This window comes from Saprolegnia parasitica (genome assembly GCF_000151545.1).
Source record: "Saprolegnia parasitica CBS 223.65 unplaced genomic scaffold supercont2.6, whole genome shotgun sequence".
NCBI lineage: Eukaryota > Oomycota > Saprolegniomycetes > Saprolegniales > Saprolegniaceae > Saprolegnia > Saprolegnia parasitica.
In genome coordinates, this window is record NW_012156400.1 from 836,705 (window position 1) to 853,766 (window position 17,062).

General features: G+C 56.3%; 7 protein-coding genes across 7 annotated transcripts; 5 read left to right on the forward strand and 2 right to left on the reverse strand.

Moving 5' to 3' along the window:
- Positions 1-1,539: 1,539 nt before the first annotated feature.
- On the forward strand, positions 1,540-3,074 carry SPRG_02646 (hypothetical protein; the record flags this gene model as incomplete). The annotated part of the gene is made up of 2 exons (XM_012341210.1): positions 1,540-2,488; positions 2,530-3,074. The coding sequence occupies 2 exons, from the start codon at positions 1,540-1,542 to the stop codon at positions 3,072-3,074; spliced, it is 1,494 nt and encodes a 497-aa protein (XP_012196600.1).
- Positions 3,075-3,372: 298 nt separating this feature from the next.
- Positions 3,373-5,856, reverse strand: SPRG_02647 (hypothetical protein; the record flags this gene model as incomplete). The annotated part of the gene is made up of 12 exons (XM_012341211.1): positions 3,373-3,501; positions 3,541-3,833; positions 3,884-4,020; positions 4,071-4,168; positions 4,224-4,448; positions 4,505-4,579; positions 4,626-4,836; positions 4,883-5,030; positions 5,074-5,296; positions 5,349-5,455; positions 5,510-5,786; positions 5,836-5,856. The coding sequence occupies 12 exons, from the start codon at positions 5,854-5,856 to the stop codon at positions 3,373-3,375; spliced, it is 1,944 nt and encodes a 647-aa protein (XP_012196601.1).
- Positions 5,857-6,677: 821 nt separating this feature from the next.
- SPRG_02648 (hypothetical protein) lies at positions 6,678-8,052 on the forward strand (the record flags this gene model as incomplete). The annotated part of the gene is made up of 6 exons (XM_012341212.1): positions 6,678-6,794; positions 6,839-7,092; positions 7,132-7,299; positions 7,353-7,538; positions 7,588-7,855; positions 7,906-8,052. 6 exons carry the CDS (start codon positions 6,678-6,680, stop codon positions 8,050-8,052), a joined length of 1,140 nt encoding a protein of 379 aa, XP_012196602.1.
- Positions 8,053-8,134: 82 nt separating this feature from the next.
- On the reverse strand, positions 8,135-8,731 carry SPRG_02649 (hypothetical protein; the record flags this gene model as incomplete). The annotated part of the gene is made up of 2 exons (XM_012341213.1): positions 8,135-8,317; positions 8,373-8,731. 2 exons carry the CDS (start codon positions 8,729-8,731, stop codon positions 8,194-8,196), a joined length of 483 nt encoding a protein of 160 aa, XP_012196603.1. The 3' UTR covers positions 8,135-8,193.
- Positions 8,732-8,895: 164 nt separating this feature from the next.
- SPRG_02650 (hypothetical protein) lies at positions 8,896-9,277 on the forward strand (the record flags this gene model as incomplete). Its single annotated transcript, XM_012341214.1, has 3 exons — positions 8,896-9,061; positions 9,109-9,147; positions 9,195-9,277. 3 exons carry the CDS (start codon positions 8,896-8,898, stop codon positions 9,275-9,277), a joined length of 288 nt encoding a protein of 95 aa, XP_012196604.1.
- A 2,514-nt stretch (positions 9,278-11,791) lies between these two features.
- Positions 11,792-12,171, forward strand: SPRG_19440 (hypothetical protein; the record flags this gene model as incomplete). Its single annotated transcript, XM_012341279.1, has 4 exons — positions 11,792-11,847; positions 11,893-11,980; positions 12,030-12,077; positions 12,124-12,171. 4 exons carry the CDS (start codon positions 11,792-11,794, stop codon positions 12,169-12,171), a joined length of 240 nt encoding a protein of 79 aa, XP_012196669.1.
- A 555-nt stretch (positions 12,172-12,726) lies between these two features.
- SPRG_02651 (hypothetical protein) lies at positions 12,727-17,059 on the forward strand (the record flags this gene model as incomplete). Its single annotated transcript, XM_012341215.1, has 21 exons — positions 12,727-12,876; positions 12,917-13,096; positions 13,139-13,429; positions 13,475-13,651; positions 13,695-13,791; positions 13,845-13,886; positions 13,928-13,987; positions 14,037-14,143; positions 14,196-14,402; positions 14,447-14,815; positions 14,860-15,039; positions 15,089-15,118; positions 15,168-15,320; positions 15,370-15,466; positions 15,518-15,579; positions 15,622-15,759; positions 15,813-15,875; positions 15,929-16,287; positions 16,328-16,706; positions 16,761-16,855; positions 16,903-17,059. Exons 1-21 carry the CDS (start codon positions 12,838-12,840, stop codon positions 17,057-17,059), a joined length of 3,282 nt encoding a protein of 1,093 aa, XP_012196605.1. The 5' UTR covers positions 12,727-12,837.
- Positions 17,060-17,062: the final 3 nt, after the last annotated feature.

Below are 17,062 nucleotides of genomic sequence, written 5' to 3' on the forward strand. Positions count from 1 at the left end.
ACAGCGACGGACGCGATGGCTGCCCCAACACCGATCAGTACAGTCGCTTGGACCATTTTCCCGACCTCGCAAAATTGGACCGAGACAGGTCCGGAAAAATCGGGCACACAGCAGAACAGGACAGAACGAAAAAATCCCGACCAGCCTCTTATACTACATGCAAGCGACTGTGTCCACGATTTTAGAGTTCTATGCCTAGGGCTATAGTCTCCATGCCTGCAATGGAAAAGCGCACGGCATCCAGAAGCCGAGCAACGTAGGAGGTTGCGATTGGGACACGCACGCTGTGCGCTTGAAGGTGCCGTGCACCTCGATGAAGGGAGTGCGCCAGCTTTATTATTCCCTTGACCTCGGTTGTGTTTGAAAAGACCAAGCTATGACTCAACGGGTTGCTGCACGTGGCATTGCTCCGCCGAGAAAGCGGCGTCGTGATGACCCTCCGCGCGTTCACCTTGGGGTTTCTTTGAATGCTCGCGCCTTCTCCTTGGCCTAAGAAGGCTGGCGCGCCGTCTGCATCGTGACATATATCGCTCGCTTTGTCGTCGAGCAGCGTCTTAACCTGCAACGTGCTCGTCAGCGTCGTTGCTGAGAACGGCTCGTGTGATACTTCAACACACGTCGTGTCGGCTCTCAAAGGGTCGCGCTTCCAGAAACACGGTAAGTTACGCTACTCCCCTGTCAATTCGTGGCGACTTGCGATTGTTTTGCGGGTCGCTGTTGGGCTTGAGCGACGACGCCGCCGGGAGCAAACGGACACGGGCCTTTGGGGGCGACACCATGAAAGGTTCACTATTAGGCCAAGGAGCGTGTTGGTATGACTGTTTGTTTGTTGTGACGATTGGTTCGCAGCGACCCTCAGCTCGGGTCGTCGTAAACGATCGCCTAAGGCGTCGCGCTAGAGCACCAAGGCGCTGGCGTTGCACCTGTCCACCGAATAATGCCGCACGAAACGGTTTCGTCAGTAGGGCTGCGACTGCAGACCAAATGCCAACAAATGAAAAGGCTCATGACGTGGCGGTCGGGAAGCAGAGGGAATGTGACCCCTGCTACAAGTCTGCATGTCTGCACTCTGTGGGTCCCCGCGTCGCTACGGCCTATAAGCTCAAGGCGGCACCACGCGGTCTAGGAACATGTGTGCCACCAGATATGAAACGTAAGTGCTTGGCGTCATTGCAGTCGTTGCCGCAAAGGATTCGATGCACCTTTGTCATCTTGGGCGTCTTAACTAGTCGACGCGCCGTGGGGGTTGTCGCTCGAACGAGCCGCGCGACAATACCTTGGATGCCGCTGCAATGACGTGGCGCACGCCCAGCAACGGCGGCGAAACCGTTGCTTCTTCGATTAAAGTATTCTGCAAGTTTCGTATATCCTGGTTCGCGGCCCATACGCCACGCCTCTTAAAGCTATCTTTGCTGCTCCATCCGAACATTATACTACAAGACCATACAAGCTTTGCGTTGTATATATCTTCGCTCCAACACGCCATCGATTCATGCGTGCACAGGCCTCAGTGTTCAATTTCGACCGCCGCCACCAGCCATGCACCACCTCTTCGTCTCGGGGCTTCTCGCTGCCGCCATCCTCGCTGCCAACGCTGCGTCCACGCCAACGTCGTCGATGTGTCCTTCGATCACGCGCGGATACGACTACCCTGGCAACGACCTTGACGATGTCTCGGTCTCGGGGTCCGACCAGGCCAAGGCGGATGCGTGCTGCAAGGCCTGCACCAACGAGATCAGCTGCGCTGGCTGGGTCATCAACGGCAACACGTGTTACCTCAAGAACAAGTTGGTGGGTGCCAAGGCTCTCTCAAACGCGCTCTCGGGCAAGTACGAGGCGCCAACGCTGACGTCGGGCACCTGCGGCAATCTCGTCCAGGACGTTGACTACAGCGGCAACGACATCAAGGACTTTGACGTGACCGGCAGCCCGCAACAGGTGACCAACAAGTGCTGTGACGCTTGCTCGTCGACGGCCAAGTGCGTCGGCTTTGTTACGCACAGCAACCACTGCTGGTTGAAGAAAGCGATCGGCAAAGCGAGCACCAGGATCGGCGCTATCGCCGGCGTATACTCGGGGCCACTGCCGACGTCGGCAGTGTGTCCTTCGATCCAGCGTGGGTACGACTACCCTGGCAACGATCTCGACGACCTCTCGGTCTCGGGGTCCGACCAGGCCAAGGCGGATGCGTGCTGCAAGGCCTGCACCAACGAGATCAGCTGCGCTGGCTGGGTCATCAGCGGCAACACGTGTTACCTCAAGAGCAAGTTGGTGGGTGCCAAGGCTCTCTCAAACGCGCTCTCGAGCAAGTACGAGGCGCCAACGCTGACGTCGGACACCTGCGGCAATCTCGTCCAGGACGTTGACTACAGCGGCAACGACATCAAGGACTTTGACGTGACCGGCAATCCGCAACAAGTGACCAACAAGTGCTGCGACGCGTGTTCCAAGACCGACAAGTGCGTCGGCTTCGTCACCCACAACGGGCGTTGCTGGTTGAAACACAAATGGGTCCGATCTGGCACGCAGATTGGGGCGATTGCCGGTACGTACACGGTGCCAGTGCCGACAATGGCCCCCGCGACGCCACGTCCAACACAGACCACTGCACGGCCCCGACCGAGACTGATGCTCCGATCGTCATCGAGACTGATGCACCGCTCCCGATCGAAACCGATGCTCCCATCGTCATCAAAACTGATGCACCGATTGTCGTTGAGACCACCGCACCGATCTTCATCGAGACCGATGCACCGCTCCCGACCGAGACTGATGCACCGATCTTCCTTGAGACTGATGCAGCGCTTCCGACGTCCGACACTTGCTCGTCGATTGTGCGCGGGGTCGATTACCCAGGCAACGACCTCAAGATCCTCCAAGTGACGGGATCGGACCAGGTGCAGACGTTTGCGTGTTGCGACGCGTGCGCCAACACACCCAGCTGCCTTGGCTTTGTGCTCGTCGACAGCCAGTGCTCGCTGAAATGGGTCTTGCGCGGCAAGACAGAGCTCCACGGCGCACTCTCTGGCCAATACATCGTGTCCACGCGAGGGCGTCCCGCGTGCCTCGCCTAATCGGTCCCGCGCATCGCACTAATCTCGCATGTTTCGTTTCTTAGAGGGTCTCAATGGTCACCTCCGTGTCGATGCTACGGTGCTTGCATACAGTACTATGTCTAAACCAATAATTACTATCTGTGCTCGTACACAACTCTGTTCGAACGTGCTGAACGTGCAATCGACAACACTTACCATGAAAACAGTTTTTGCTTTTGGCAGACGATCGGAAGCAATAGCACCCAACACACAACAGCGCGGCAGAGTCGACAACAACCATGCTCGGATAGCACAATTTTATCGCAAGATATCTCGACTAGAGAAAGGTGCGCGTGCTCACAGGATCCGCGTAGTCGACCATCTCCGAGTTGGGCAGCGGCGCTTGCGTGTCGTCAAAGAAATTCGGGTCCGAGCACTGCTTCTTGAGGGGCGGGGCCAGCGATACCTACGCGCTTCAAGTCGATGTCGATTTAAACGCATGTACCTTGTGACGCGGTGCGACAAAGCCCAGCGACTCGGACTCTTCGCCAAGAAAGTGATCGAGCTGCGCGAGGGCGTTGCTGCCGGCCACGTCCTCCTTCGGATCGTTCTCACCGGGGGTGATCTCACGGGGGGCAATCTCACTACTGGGGGTCACCGCTGTTGCTTCGTCCCGGCGTCGCTTGATTGGCAGCGCATCGGGAACCGGCATTAGGCGTCCGTGGATCATCGATGCGACGAGCCAATCGGCTTGGACAATGTGCAGCTTCCATTTCCGCGCCTTCTCGTACTTGGGGCCTACCCACGGCGCTGTATCAACAACTTGATAGTGTGAAAAGAGAGCATACCTTGCGGCGCACTGCACAAGAGATGCGTGTTGCGCTGCGAGAGGCGTGGTGTCACACGCGCGCCCGCCAGTTGCAAAAGCGTCGCCAGCACGAGCCGCTCCATGTCCATGTACATGGAAATGCTAGCGACCACCGACCTGGACAAAAGACGTCCATACTAAAAGACGACGAGGAGCGTGGTGCGTACTGAAAGCAGTCGAGCGGGAGGGTTGGAAACACACTTTGCGTCGCGCTGGACGAAAGACTAAAGAGCGCATGGGCACGGCGCGGGTAGAACCGCTTCTCCTACGCAACCTTAGGATTGAGTTTCCACACGTGGGTACAGTTTTGCACAAGAGACTTCGAGGCAGCAGTGGACCCAGAGCTCGGTCACGAGCTTGGCGTGCGGCATGGCTTCTTTGAGCGACGCCAGCATGCCGTCGGGAAGGACGGCGCCGTGGCACACGACAATGAACGCGATGCGCTGGAGGTCGTTGGCGTTCAGGATGCGCGGGTCCGTCGTGTTGATCTCACGCGTGCGGCCGCCGGCCGCTGCAATTGCCGTCTTGAGAGCGCATGCTGGTTTCTATTATAGAAACGATCAGCAACGAACTATGCCAGTACGTCATCGCGTCGACCGACATGATCCATGGGCCACGTGCGCAGGAGCAAGCTCAGAATGCCGGCGAACAGACCCTTGGGCGCCTCATCGACCTTCTAAAAGCTTGCGTCACAACGAAAGTACGATATTGGGTGGTATTACCTGCACGGGGGGTGGGGTGGCTTTGGGCGGTGGTGACGGGCGCGCGGCGGGTGGCGGCCGAACTACCTTGGGTGGCGGCGCGATTGGGACGTGAGTGCTCACAGGAAACTGCGCTTCGGGACGACACTCGAACGCCAAGCACGACTCGATGAGCCACTTGGGCGAGACGACTTCGAGACTGCTATTGGTGTCGCAATAATGGCGCCAATTCCTACATAGACCATCAAGTTGAGGAGTGTCATCGCATCCTGGCGGACCCGAGCACGTCAGCGATGATGTGCGTGACGCTCGGGTTGTATGCGTCGTAGCGCGTGCCCATGCCAAAGCGCACGAGCCACTTCATCTTGAGCAGAATGTCCTGGGAAAATCCAGGCAGCCATAGGACACAGCCATCCAGAAAGTCGCCTGCGTCGACGCGTCACCACGAGCGACCTCTCAAAGGACGTACCACGCGGCTCGTCGCGAAGTAGTGCAATGCACTGCGTGAGCTCGTCGCTGAGCTTCATGCTGCTACTCGGTCCGTCGTCAAGCGTGACGTCGTCATCGGCGAGAACTCGGTAGTTGTCTTCGTCAACAAGCGCCTTGGCTTCGACACAGGCCGCCATCCATTGCAGCGTCACGACTGGAATACCATGCGCGATCGCTGCGTCGTACTTGGCGCCCCCTGCTTGCTATGAACGTCACACGCATGAGGCACATGGGCGTGAGGATGATCATGCCGACTTCGGCCAAGAGGTGCGAGGTCGTTCCAAAGATGAGGTCGGTCTGGTACACGGCACGATGCTCGTCGCAGAGCTGCTCGACCATCTCGCGGTCTTCCATGTATAGACCTATGCACCACAGCCATGGTAGTACCAATACGCAAGCAATCGCAACGAGGGCACCTGTGGTGCAGATACAGAGGCCTTCAAGAATGCCAAGCTCATGCGCCGCCGTGGGCACGATGGAGCCTGCGCGCGAGCACTCGACGAGCCAATCGGGCTTGACAACGACCATGCCGGCGGCAATTGCAGCCTTGTACTTGTCAGATCCGACGGTCTTGGCGAGGAGATGCGTGACGCCGACGTGAAGGTCGTCGTCCCAGCTCATGCCGAGCTCGTGCACGAGGCCCTGCGCACCCGTATTCTCCTCTGGCGTCAAGCCCGTACTGCAGACGATGTACTACACACGATGAAGCATGAGGCGAGGTCGTCGCCGACGCGTCTGCCACCTCGGCGGCCGCGGGTGCCATTGGAATGGAACGCGGGACACCTTATCCGGCTCAGTAGGATCTTAGAGGTGAGAATGCATATTTCCCCCGGCAGTTACGACACCTTGCGAAAGGCGGCACTCGCGGAAGAGTCGAGCTAGCCGTGTCCTACAGCCAGTGACGGCTTCTGCGACTGGACGCAGTGGCCTGGGCGCTGCAAGAGACGCCTTTGCAATGCTTTGTACCGCGAGTTCCAAGGCTTGCGTCACGGGGCTTGCCCGATGCACGCTGTCTGTTGTGCCAGTTTGCACTTGCGAGGTGCAGCCAGCTACTCGCGAAAGACATGACGTCGATCAACGACGCAGCGAGGGCCAGCGACACTGCGACAAAAAGACTGGTCCCTGCGTACATACTTTTGAAGCCATGGGAAGTCCTAGCAGGGTATCGATAGCTGGTATCGATACGAAGACGACCACGGCGCTTCAAGGATAATTTGCCCGCCTTCAAGTCCAACCCGCCTGAATTCTCTGTCTGACCACGACCGCTCATCGTGTCCACAGAGCTCCACCGAGCATCACTCAAATGTTTGTCGTCCCACGCTGTCGCACTGGCTTGGATTTACAGGCCTTGGCCTTGCAGCGCGCAGGTCATCATGGGCACTACTCGCTCCACGTAGCAGGCGATACCCTTTCGAGTCCAGTAGGAAGGAATGCGCAAGACGAAGGAGTGCAGCACTGAGAGAGCGCTATGCAAGGATCCGGATACACTGGGCTGTTACACGCAGGTATCCGGAAAGTCAGCGTCAAAAAATTGGGAACCAGGAGCGAGCACAGTTTTTTCGCCCGTGGTTCGACCGAGGAGGCATGCCGGGCATGAACGGGATCGAGATCAACATGGGCAGTCGCGCCTTCGAGGAAGCGTCCGAGTGCGCGGTCTGCGCCAAGAACTTCCACGCCTTCCGCCGCAAGCACCGCTGCAAGGTACATGCATCCATCGATAGCCATGGCCTCATTGTCGGTGGCAGAGCTGCGGCAAAGCCGTTTGCCGCGCCTGCGCAACCGCCCACAAAAAGTCGACGCACGGACTCTTGGGCCATGGCGACGACACGTCTCGCATTTGCGATATCTGCGTCCAGAACGAGCGCGCCGAGCAGCTGGAGCGCATGCGCATTGCCGAGGTCGAGCACGCGCGCGCCCGCCAGCAGGCCAACATGGAGCGCATGCAGCGCGAGCGCGACGAGGCCGAGCGTCTCGCGCAGCGCGAAGCCCATAGAAAAAGGTACGTCAGAGAAGAGCCATGGGAAGCGCTCATGGAAAGGCGGCAGGTCGAAGCGTATAACGCGTTGGTCCGCAAGCATTTCGGCGACGCTTTGCCGACGGTCACGCGGCGGCGCAGCTTTGACCATATTTATCCACCATCGGACGCCACGGCGCTTCACCTGCAATGGCTCGAGTCGCTTGTCGAGCGCTCGACCGATATCGCCCTGTGCGTCGACGCGATCGCCCTGGCGACTCGAGCTCACGATCCTTTTATATTAGGCTGCACGAGAAGCCCATGATCACGCAACTCGAGTCGGTCATCGAAGAGTGTGCCATCTGCCTCGAGATCCTCGAGCCCGGCCACGCCATTTATACTACGGCGTGCGGTCACTCGTTCCATTGGAGCTGCCTCAAGGAGATCAAGAGCTCCGAGTCGTCCAACTCGGACCAATGTCCGTCGTGCAGGTACCTTGCAGCATCATCATCAGCTCGTCTGATTTGCATGCTTGCCTAGATCCAACATGAGCGAGGTCCAGATCAAGAAGGCCTGCGACCACCCGCGCGTCCGCGCAACACACTCGTTCTGCCGAGACTGCGGCGAGCGCGTGACCGCGGCCGACGTCAAGGCGCGCCCGGACGAGGCCAGCAATTCGGCGCCGACACCGAACCCTGCGCAAGCTGCAAACGGAGCCACCTACCGCGCAGGGTCGCAAGGCGCCCTCGTGCAGTGCCCCCAGTGCCGCATCCAAATGCGCGTCTTGCCGCACATGTACAACATGTACGTACCTGATATGTCGCTCTCCGGTTGGCCAAGCGTCATGATGTACTGTAGGCGAGTTGCATGCCCATCGGGTCACATGTTTCAGGTGCAGGTCGCGCCGACGACGCAGTCGCGAATCGACCGATGGGCAATGTCCCGCGCAACCCGAACGCCGGCTACCCTGGGGCGAGTTCGAGCTCGTATTTTTATCGATCATAGCGTGTCAAGCGTCCACTCGGTGCAGGCAAGTGGAACCGTGCAGTCGAGTCCATGGCGCGCTCTGCGCCTTCATTCCTCGTATATCAGAGAATATAATTTGCTTAGGTTGATACGGTCGTCGCCGTCTTGTCGTGCTTCCAGCTACTTGACGGTCTGCAGGATCTTGTCGGCTTCGGCCTTGAAATCGCGGAGGCTCTTTTGCTTCGCCTTGTCGAACACTTGCGTGGTATCCTTGAAGATCTGGGCGTGTTGCTTTTGGACTTCCCTACGGAGAGATTGCCATGAGTCGTGTTCCAAGCGCTTGGAGTAGGCAGCCCCACTCCATCTCTTCGGCAGCCACGTCCGCTAAGCGCTTCAACCGCTTGGTGCATTTCTCGTAGATGGCATTGTTGACCTGCTGGAAGAGCTCGAGCTTTTGGTTCGTTTCCTCGATCTCTGCATCGATAGAGCGCAAGAGCTTCTCATAGTTGCTTCGCATCGTCTTCTCGACCTGCGCCTTATTGAGCTCGAGCACATGGCGCATCTCGTTGGCGCATGCTTGGACCTTGGGGTGCATGGGCGGCGCCACGGGCGCGGGCACGGGTACGCTCCATGCGCCGGTCGTCATGTCGATGGGGTTGGCGTACCCGGCTTGGGCCATGACTACGCTAGGTTTCCGCTTCGGTGTTCGGGGGTGCATTGCTTGTGGCTTGGGAGGCAAATCGAGAATTGCCCCGCTTTGCGCGCGCGATCTTTGATCCGGATAAGTCTGTAACTGTCAGGGGAATTCGACTTGATGTTTGTAAGTATGAGATTTTGTCCGGATAGCAAGCCTCAGTCAGGAATTTGCGCGCGAGAGCCAAGATGGACGCGCTCCATGGCGTCGAGGACGACGTCGAGAAGAAGCGCCACATGAAGAACCCGTGGAAGGAGTCGTACCAGTCGTTCCTTGGCTCTTCCTTCGGACCGTCCAGCGACATGGCGCCTGCGTCGACCCAGGAGCGCCAGCGCTCCGTCGACCTGCAGCATGGTGCCCTCGCCGGCAATGAGATCGGGCTTATGCATATCGTGTCGTAGAGATCAGCAAGAGCTCCCTGAATGTGCATATCCGATTAGGTTGGATGCAAGTATGGGAAGCTGAGAATGCGATCATGCTTGCGTAGAGCTCTTGCAGCGCCAGATCGACGACTTGGCCAAGGCCAGCACCAATGTGCGAAATCAGCTCGCGTTCAAGATCCATGTCTAAGCCATGTAGATGGAATCCCTACTTGACAAGAACCCGACGAGACGCGCCCCAAGGCGCAGCGAAGGCCAACATGAGAGCGTCGCCGAGCACAATGCCGAGCGCGACGACGCCAGCTTGATCGACGCCCTCGCGGTCATGGTGGAGGGAATCAGGACGCACCCCGATCAAGTGCAGGACGTGCTGCTACCGTCGTGGCAACAAGCTCTGCACATTCCCAGTATCGATTGGGGACAATGCCAGGGCCTCGCGCTCGAAGAATCGCAGATAAAACGATTAAGGCCGTTTGCCGACTGCTTTGAAGTGGTACCCGAGACCCACGACGTGGACAAAAACGCCTTCTGTACGTTGTACATACCCAAGTCGACCTATTCTCATGCTTGCGTAGTCATTAAGTGCTTGAAGAGCATCAAACCTTTTGTCATGGACGACTTTGTCCAGATCAACGACAATCTTGACGACGGTACTCCTTATCTGAATTGGGTGGCTGAATGACCAAGTCTACCAACATCCAGATGCGGCGGATGATCCAATGGGGTCGATGGACGTGGATTATGGCATGCCCGAGCCTCTCGACGCCGATGAAGCACAGCTTGCCGACCTCGATGCGCCAATAATTGACGCGCTTCAACCTTTCAGCGACCAGAATGTGTTTGATAACATCGCATTGCCCAGGTTTAGTCGCAATTGTTAAGCGATGATTCCAAGACATATGTAGAGATGACGGCATCGAAGACATCTCGGACATTGAAGATTCGGGACCACAGATTGCATCATCGACACGAGCCAGCGCACGCCCTACAAGTTTGGTGTTTGAGCCAGCTCATGAGCCCAGCAGCCCCTTGCAACCTCGTATGGACTGCGTCGAACCGACCGAAGGGCGAAGCGTGGATGATGCGTCGCTACAAGCGAAGATCCTCCGTGCATTCCAACGAGCGAAGGACGCTTCACAACGAAAACCAAAAGTGCCGAAGCACACAAAACGGTACGGTGGCCATTCAAGAATGACACAATGGACAAACCAACCTTGCGTAGGGCAACTCCAGAACAGGTCGTTCGCTCTCCAATTCTATCCACAGCTCATTTGGTTTTCGTGATAGTTTCGAAAACCACTACAGCACTTTTTCTCATCGGCAAAGACCAACGCGTCAAACGCCACCAACCCCATCTTGCCGGCGCCAATTTGCCTTCCCAAGTCAATTCGCGATCTGCCAAGCACTAGCTTTGTTCTTGAAGCAAGTGGCGGTCTTTGCCAACTGCAGAGCCAACTTTTAGCCCAGTTTCCGATCCCAGCAACCGTCCAGACGACGTGCACGTGTCCGTGGATGCCTCGTGAGAGCATCGAGCATGGTACACGTCATAGCGCTCGCACCCAATCCATATCAGACTGTAGATGCCGAAGGCGACATGGATATGGGAGGCGGCGATGTCAGCGAAGAACTCTTATCGGTGATGCATCTCTACATGGCCACAAAGACGTTATACATAATGTTGTTGTGTAGGTGATGTCAGCTGAGGCTGAGACCCTCATTCGCGTAATTTTTGTAGAGTTATGAATGCCGTCAAGTGATGACCCCATTGTTGTAGAGCGTGGTCATGGTGGCGACACCGAGCGCGACTTTAGCTCGTCCTCGCTCCAGCAGCTCCAGTCTCGTTGAGCCTAGCTCGAAGCGGTTGCGCACAGCGACCCGACCTTCCCGTCCTTTGTCGCTCAAGATGGTCATGGAGTTGGTGATGACGGAAGTCAAGAAGTCTGCATCGACAACACACACGAGGTACCTCTACATTGCACACTGACAATACCGGTTGTTACAGATATCTGTAGTTTTCTGTCCAGTATCATGGAATCATGTGAAGGACGAGTCACGCCCCAGCGGTACATGGTGATGCAATTGATTTCGATCTCAGGCACGCTCTAGGGCATTTGTCGCACTTATCTTTCTAGCGTCGCGCTCCAACGACCACGTACGTAATCAGATTATGCTAGTCTCTAATTTCTTGTGAGCACTAGGACCTTCATCTCAAGGTCACGAGCATGCGCAATTACTCGGACGTCAAAATTCAACTTGGCCATGTCTGAGTCGCGGCAGTTACGGGTCGTTTTGCAGGGTATACCAATTAAAAAGGGAGTCTTGCCTCGATACACCATGTCGATGCCTTGGAAGTTGCCCCAACCAACGCCGATGCTAAACCAGCTCCACCCAGAGCCCAAAGGGCAGTCACCACTTGTTCCTTGCGAGGCAGGACAAGCTGCGTTCACTCTCATTGAAGAGGATGAGTGCTCTTCGATCGCAGCGAGCTCGGTTTCCGAGCCAAACGAGAACGATCCCCTTGATGAATTTGTCCAGATCAGCCGCACAGTGACGACCAACGTCGAGTCCTATCGAACCTTGGAAACGTACGGACGCCGACACAACAACTATCAACAAGACTTGTTCTGCTGTAGCCTGAACCGGAGTGCGGTCGTCAAGCTTCGCGATCAAGCTAAACTGATCGAACGTCTCAAGAGCGATAAAAATGCCTTGGAAGAGCGCGTCCGGAGCCTCCAGCAAGATGTCCAGCTCAAGCAGCAGGTACGCACCATAATGACATATATGACTTCTTACTGTTTTATGCAGATGCGACACAGCATTGCGCTCGCCAAGCGTGGGCCCGAGCGCAATCTTCCGCAGCTCGACACGGGTCGAAACGAAGCCATCTCAATTCGTACAGAGATATCTACTAGACTCAAGTCACAGATGTAATCATGACGTAGCTCGCTCGCCAGCACGACCCCATTCAACATCCGCGTCCAGTCCACGAGGTTTGTGCGCAAATTGTTTTGACCAAGCACGTGACGACGTGCACAGGCGCTTCCCCACGTGCCGCCATGTCACCGGATCGCAGCGCGGCCATGACCCCCACAGAGCTGCGCGAAGTTCAAGGTCTACGTTTGAAAGTGCACCATCTCGAGATCGAGAAGAAGAAACGCAACGATGAGTTTGCCGCGCAAACTAAGATCTACGTTCGGAGAGTGCAAAAGCTCGAGCAAGAGGTGCAGCGTGCATTTATCAGCAGAGGACATCCAATCTGCGATGTAGCTAGCAGAGCTAGAAGCCCGTCTACGCGAGCGAGACACGCATATTCGAATGCTCGAAATACGAGCACAACATCAAAGCCAAGAGCTTCACGGTATAAAAGACGTGTGCCTCAACGTCGAGGATCAACGGATCACTATGTAGGAAATCTGGAGTCGCCACGAATGCTCACGGACGCGATATGGGGCAACGTCGTACCGCTTAAGACGCATGTCGAGCCCGTGCATACACAGTCCGATGTTGGTGCAGCCTTTGACGAGCTCTTGGCACACGAGCTCGTCGACACACTGCAAAACCTGCCCGGGCACTACACAAATCAATGGCTTCATGAAGTCAAGGTACCGCTTCGTTCAGAACCATGGACTCGAATCCGTTGTCTAGGAAACAGCCACAAAGGTTGCGGTTGTCCATGCGGGCTTTAAAGCCCTTGCCGGCTCTTTTCAACGGGTGGCAGCGAGCACGAGCTTGTATGACCTCGTGCATCTCATGTCCACAGAAGCGCTCGCGCTCGTTGGCGCGGAAGAGGTCTGCGCAACACACACGGCTTGGGTCCAATGCGTCCTAGGCCTTCGTGTTTGTGGTCGATCAATTCCAGAAAAACGAACTGTGGTGTCGCACCATGCGCGGCGATGGAGAGCTTGTGACTTCACGCTTTCAGATCCCGCCCGTGTCTCTCGCGTTGCAATCGTCCTACAACGAATACGTGGCTCAGCAGCCAGCAAAACACACTCACCACAAGCCGACCGTGCGGAAGAATCCATGAAAATATCGCTAAAATCTCATTTAGACGCCCGCGATGCCAGGGCGTACCGAGTACCATCGTGCCGAGGCGTTCGTTCGCGCGTCCGTGCCTGCGGTCGTACTTCCACACGCTTTGCTACACTCAGCACCGGGTTTCGCGCCATTTGCTTACCACACGCGCGAGACGCTCAACATTCCTGGCTGCAAGATCGCGTCGCACCCACTCTACTCGGGCGACTCGACAAGCACAGACCGGCTCATCAAGCTCAAGAGCTCGGCGACACTGCTTCTGCCCATCTGCAGTGCTGACAGTTTGGAGCCGATTGCGATTTTGCAGGTCCGACATGGAAGCATTTGATGGGCAATGTTGACATTCTTGTAGGTGTGCGGGAAAACCCAAACGTTTTGTGGTATGGGCATCGAGGTTGAGGTCGAGAACTGCCGCCCCTTCTCGCGCGAAGACCAGTTGCTGCTCGCCGGCTTTGCCAACTTTTGCGGTGGAATGCTAAAGAAAGTGATGAGCTTTGCGGAGCTCGAGACCAACCGCCGCAGCGAATACGTGGCTTCTTCCCCGACTATTCCATGCCTCATCTGGCGTATAGGAGCTTTTGAGCTTGTCGCGACAAATCTTTACCTGTCTCGATTTCAAGAAGCTCTCGATGCTCGTGATGAAATCGACCAAGGACCTTCTCGACACAGGTAGATGATCCCACCCCACGACCGTAGGAAGTGAAATGGTCGCTTTCTGTTAGATCGCTGCACGTTGTTTGTCACAAAAATGACGTCACCGACCGGTAGGTTTTCCCGGATGCGATGTCTCTGACCTTGGTTTCAGAGACGGTGCTGAGTGCGTGGCAATCGGACATGGGCACTGGCAGCATCGATTTTCACAAAGGTACCACGATATCTTTGCCTCTGCCCGATATCTTTAACGGCGTGGGCAGGCACGGAGATCTTGGTCCGGTTTGGCGAAGGCATTGCCGGGGCGTGTGCCGAGCTGCGGTCGCTCGTGAACGTTCCCGACGCTTATGAGGACAAGCGTTTCAACCGCGTTCGATTTATGCCGTGTGTCGCTCGCGTTTGCTACATCGCTTTGTGTTTAGGCCTATGACGAGAAGACAAAGTACCGCACCAAGAGCATCCTCGCCGCGCCCATAATGAGCTCCAAGTCGACCCTTCTCGGTGTCATCCAAATGATCAACAAGTCGGGCGGCACGCCGTTCCGAGCCAAAGACGAGGAGCACCTTGTCGTCGTCGCACAGCTCATTGCCCTCGCCATGGAGAATAGTAATCTCTTCCAGAAGACACAGGTGCCTGACGCGTCTTCCATGCACGTTTATATCGAGCCTCGTAGGACGTGAGCCGGTGCATCGGCACGTACATTCGGCACTTGCATCTGAACGAAGCGCTGCTCAACCTCAGCGCTGCCGCAGAAGATATCGTTGGCGTCCAAGGCGCGACCATCTACCTCGTTGACGAGCGTACAAACGAGCTTTTACCTTTCACAAAGTCCGCAAGACACGCATTGACATTCGTCCATCGAGCTACAAGCACGCAACTTGCACATGGCATGTCTGGATTCTCATGTACAGAACGACGATGTAGGGGCAGCATCATGGAAGAGGCCATGTCCAAGCGCACCGTTGTCATAGTCAACAATACCGGCATGTGTCTCCATTACAACCCTGCGGTTGACGCCATCAACGGCATTGCAGCGCATCAAGTAAACAATTTTTGCTTGAAATGGGTCGTGCTGCATACATCTAGGTCATGTTCGTACCCCTCTTCCAGTACGGGAAGAACCACTTTCAGGACAAGATCTTTATCGGTCTCGTGCACTTGATCAACCGGAAGGGCACCGTGCACGACTTTGACGAAGACGACTCGCTCGTAGCCATTGTCGCCAACCAAGCAGCGGGCATCCTTACGAGCATCATGGAGCGACAGGTGCTGAGCGATCACCCACTGATCGAATCCTTATCCTGCTGTCATTTAGAACAATCTGCAACTGCACGAAGATACCAAGGTACATCTTGCATCATGTTGTTGGCACATGCCGCATGCATGTTCTGTAGCTTCTGCTCGAGACATGCATGTCTTTCTACAAGGAGCTCAACCCGCTCGGCGTCATGAATGCAGTCTTCAATGCTGCATCGGCCACGTTTTCAATCGAGAAGGGCCATTTATGGCTCCTCAACGAAGACAAATCGAGCTTATGGACTCCCAAGGTAGCAACACCAAGGCCGGAACGTGTGTGTGTTCATGCAGGATGCCTAGCTCTTGCCGCCCGAGGAACTTCAATTTGCCAGCCCTTCCTTGATTCGTCGGGTCTCGATTTCGACTAACGACCGTCTCGAAGTGCCTTGCATCGAAGGTACTATTGCTGAAAACAAAACAAGCGACAAGAGATCGACGTCGTGCGTAGGTCTTCTCAAGCGCGTGGTGCAAGAAGGGCGCATGATATGTGTGCGGCGATGGGACCTTGTCGTACGTGGTCCGCCATTCAACGCTGCTATATGGTTGCCATAGGGGGATGCCAACCACATCGAAGGGGTCCAGCGAATCACAGCCACGGACCGAGCCGCGGGCTTTACCGACTTTGCCATCACCGCCGCGCCTGTATGGGACTCGTTTGGAATCGAAGTACTCGGCGTGCTCATGCTCTTGGTGCGTCTCTATATTGCGAGGCGCAGTTTTTGAAAAGTTTTTTATACATCTAGTACCCTCGCGGCCGCAGCTTGCACCGTCTGGAGCTATCCAAGATTCCAATCTTCACACGCCAGGTATCCTGCATACTAGTATAGAGAGAAAGCCATGTCAGCGATTTGTCTCGTAGATCACTGGCGCGCTTATGGTGTGTCGTGAAGTGGCGCGTCACCTGCACCATGTGCGGCGCTTGGAGTCTATGCTCCGGGGCTACGGCCACGGCGACTTTCCGCCACCCAACACATACTCGTCGCTACCTGGGAGTCCCGCGCATGTGGCCGCGCACGTCTTCTCGCTTGCGATGGAGATTGACGCCCACGGCTGGCTCAAGACACAAACCTATCCCATCAACCTCTTTAGCAAAAGCTTTTCGCTCAAGTCGCGCAACGATCTTCTTCGACTGCCCATGGACGCCATCGGCAACCGGCACGTGATACAAGTGACCAACAGCCCCCGCGCCGTGTTTGCGAAAGAGCATTTCGACAAATGGTACGTAAGCTTTCCATTCCACAAGTCCGACGATGGCTAGGGTTGGCCATGACATAGCCTTTGGCGACTGGGAAAAGGTGAAATATGACATTCACAACGCGCTTAGCCGGAAGGAGACGCTGAGCGCCTACTATGGCAGCTCTCAAAGCGGTCGTAAAGTCACATTGGCGCCGACCACGACGCCGCTCTCGACGGAGCTCGTGGGCGACGCGAACGAGCGGCCGCTGTGGGAGCTCTCGGACCACATTCGGCACGAAGTCGCGTCGTTCCTATGGCTCTTCTGCAACAAGGAGCTTCGCATCGAGTGGTCGCAAGTGTTTGCGCTCTTCTGTCCGTACGACAAAGAGAACACGGGCACGGCCGAGCCGATGCATTTCGAGCATGTGCTCAAAGCCTGCGGTGTGCATCTCAACCATCATGTAATACATCATCTCTCGTTCGGAATCGCGGAAAAAATCACATGCTCTGTCCAGGAGCACGACGCGCTCGGCAAGATGTTTGCCGTTTATGCCAAGCCCGAGAAAGGCCAGCCCGTGGACATGGATGGCGCGTACGTCATTCTGTACAGGTCGCCTTCCGCTTCATTTCTCGACTTTTGATCTCACGTGCGAGTAGAGAGCTGTTGCAGTCCTTGGCGCCGAGCTTCATCAAGCACACGCAATTCGACTATGAGATCTTTCCGACGCTCAACGCGACGACGCACGCGGTGTCTAGCATCCAACTCATCTTGTCGCCGACCGGCGCCGAATTCACGACCATAGCCACGCTGTAATGC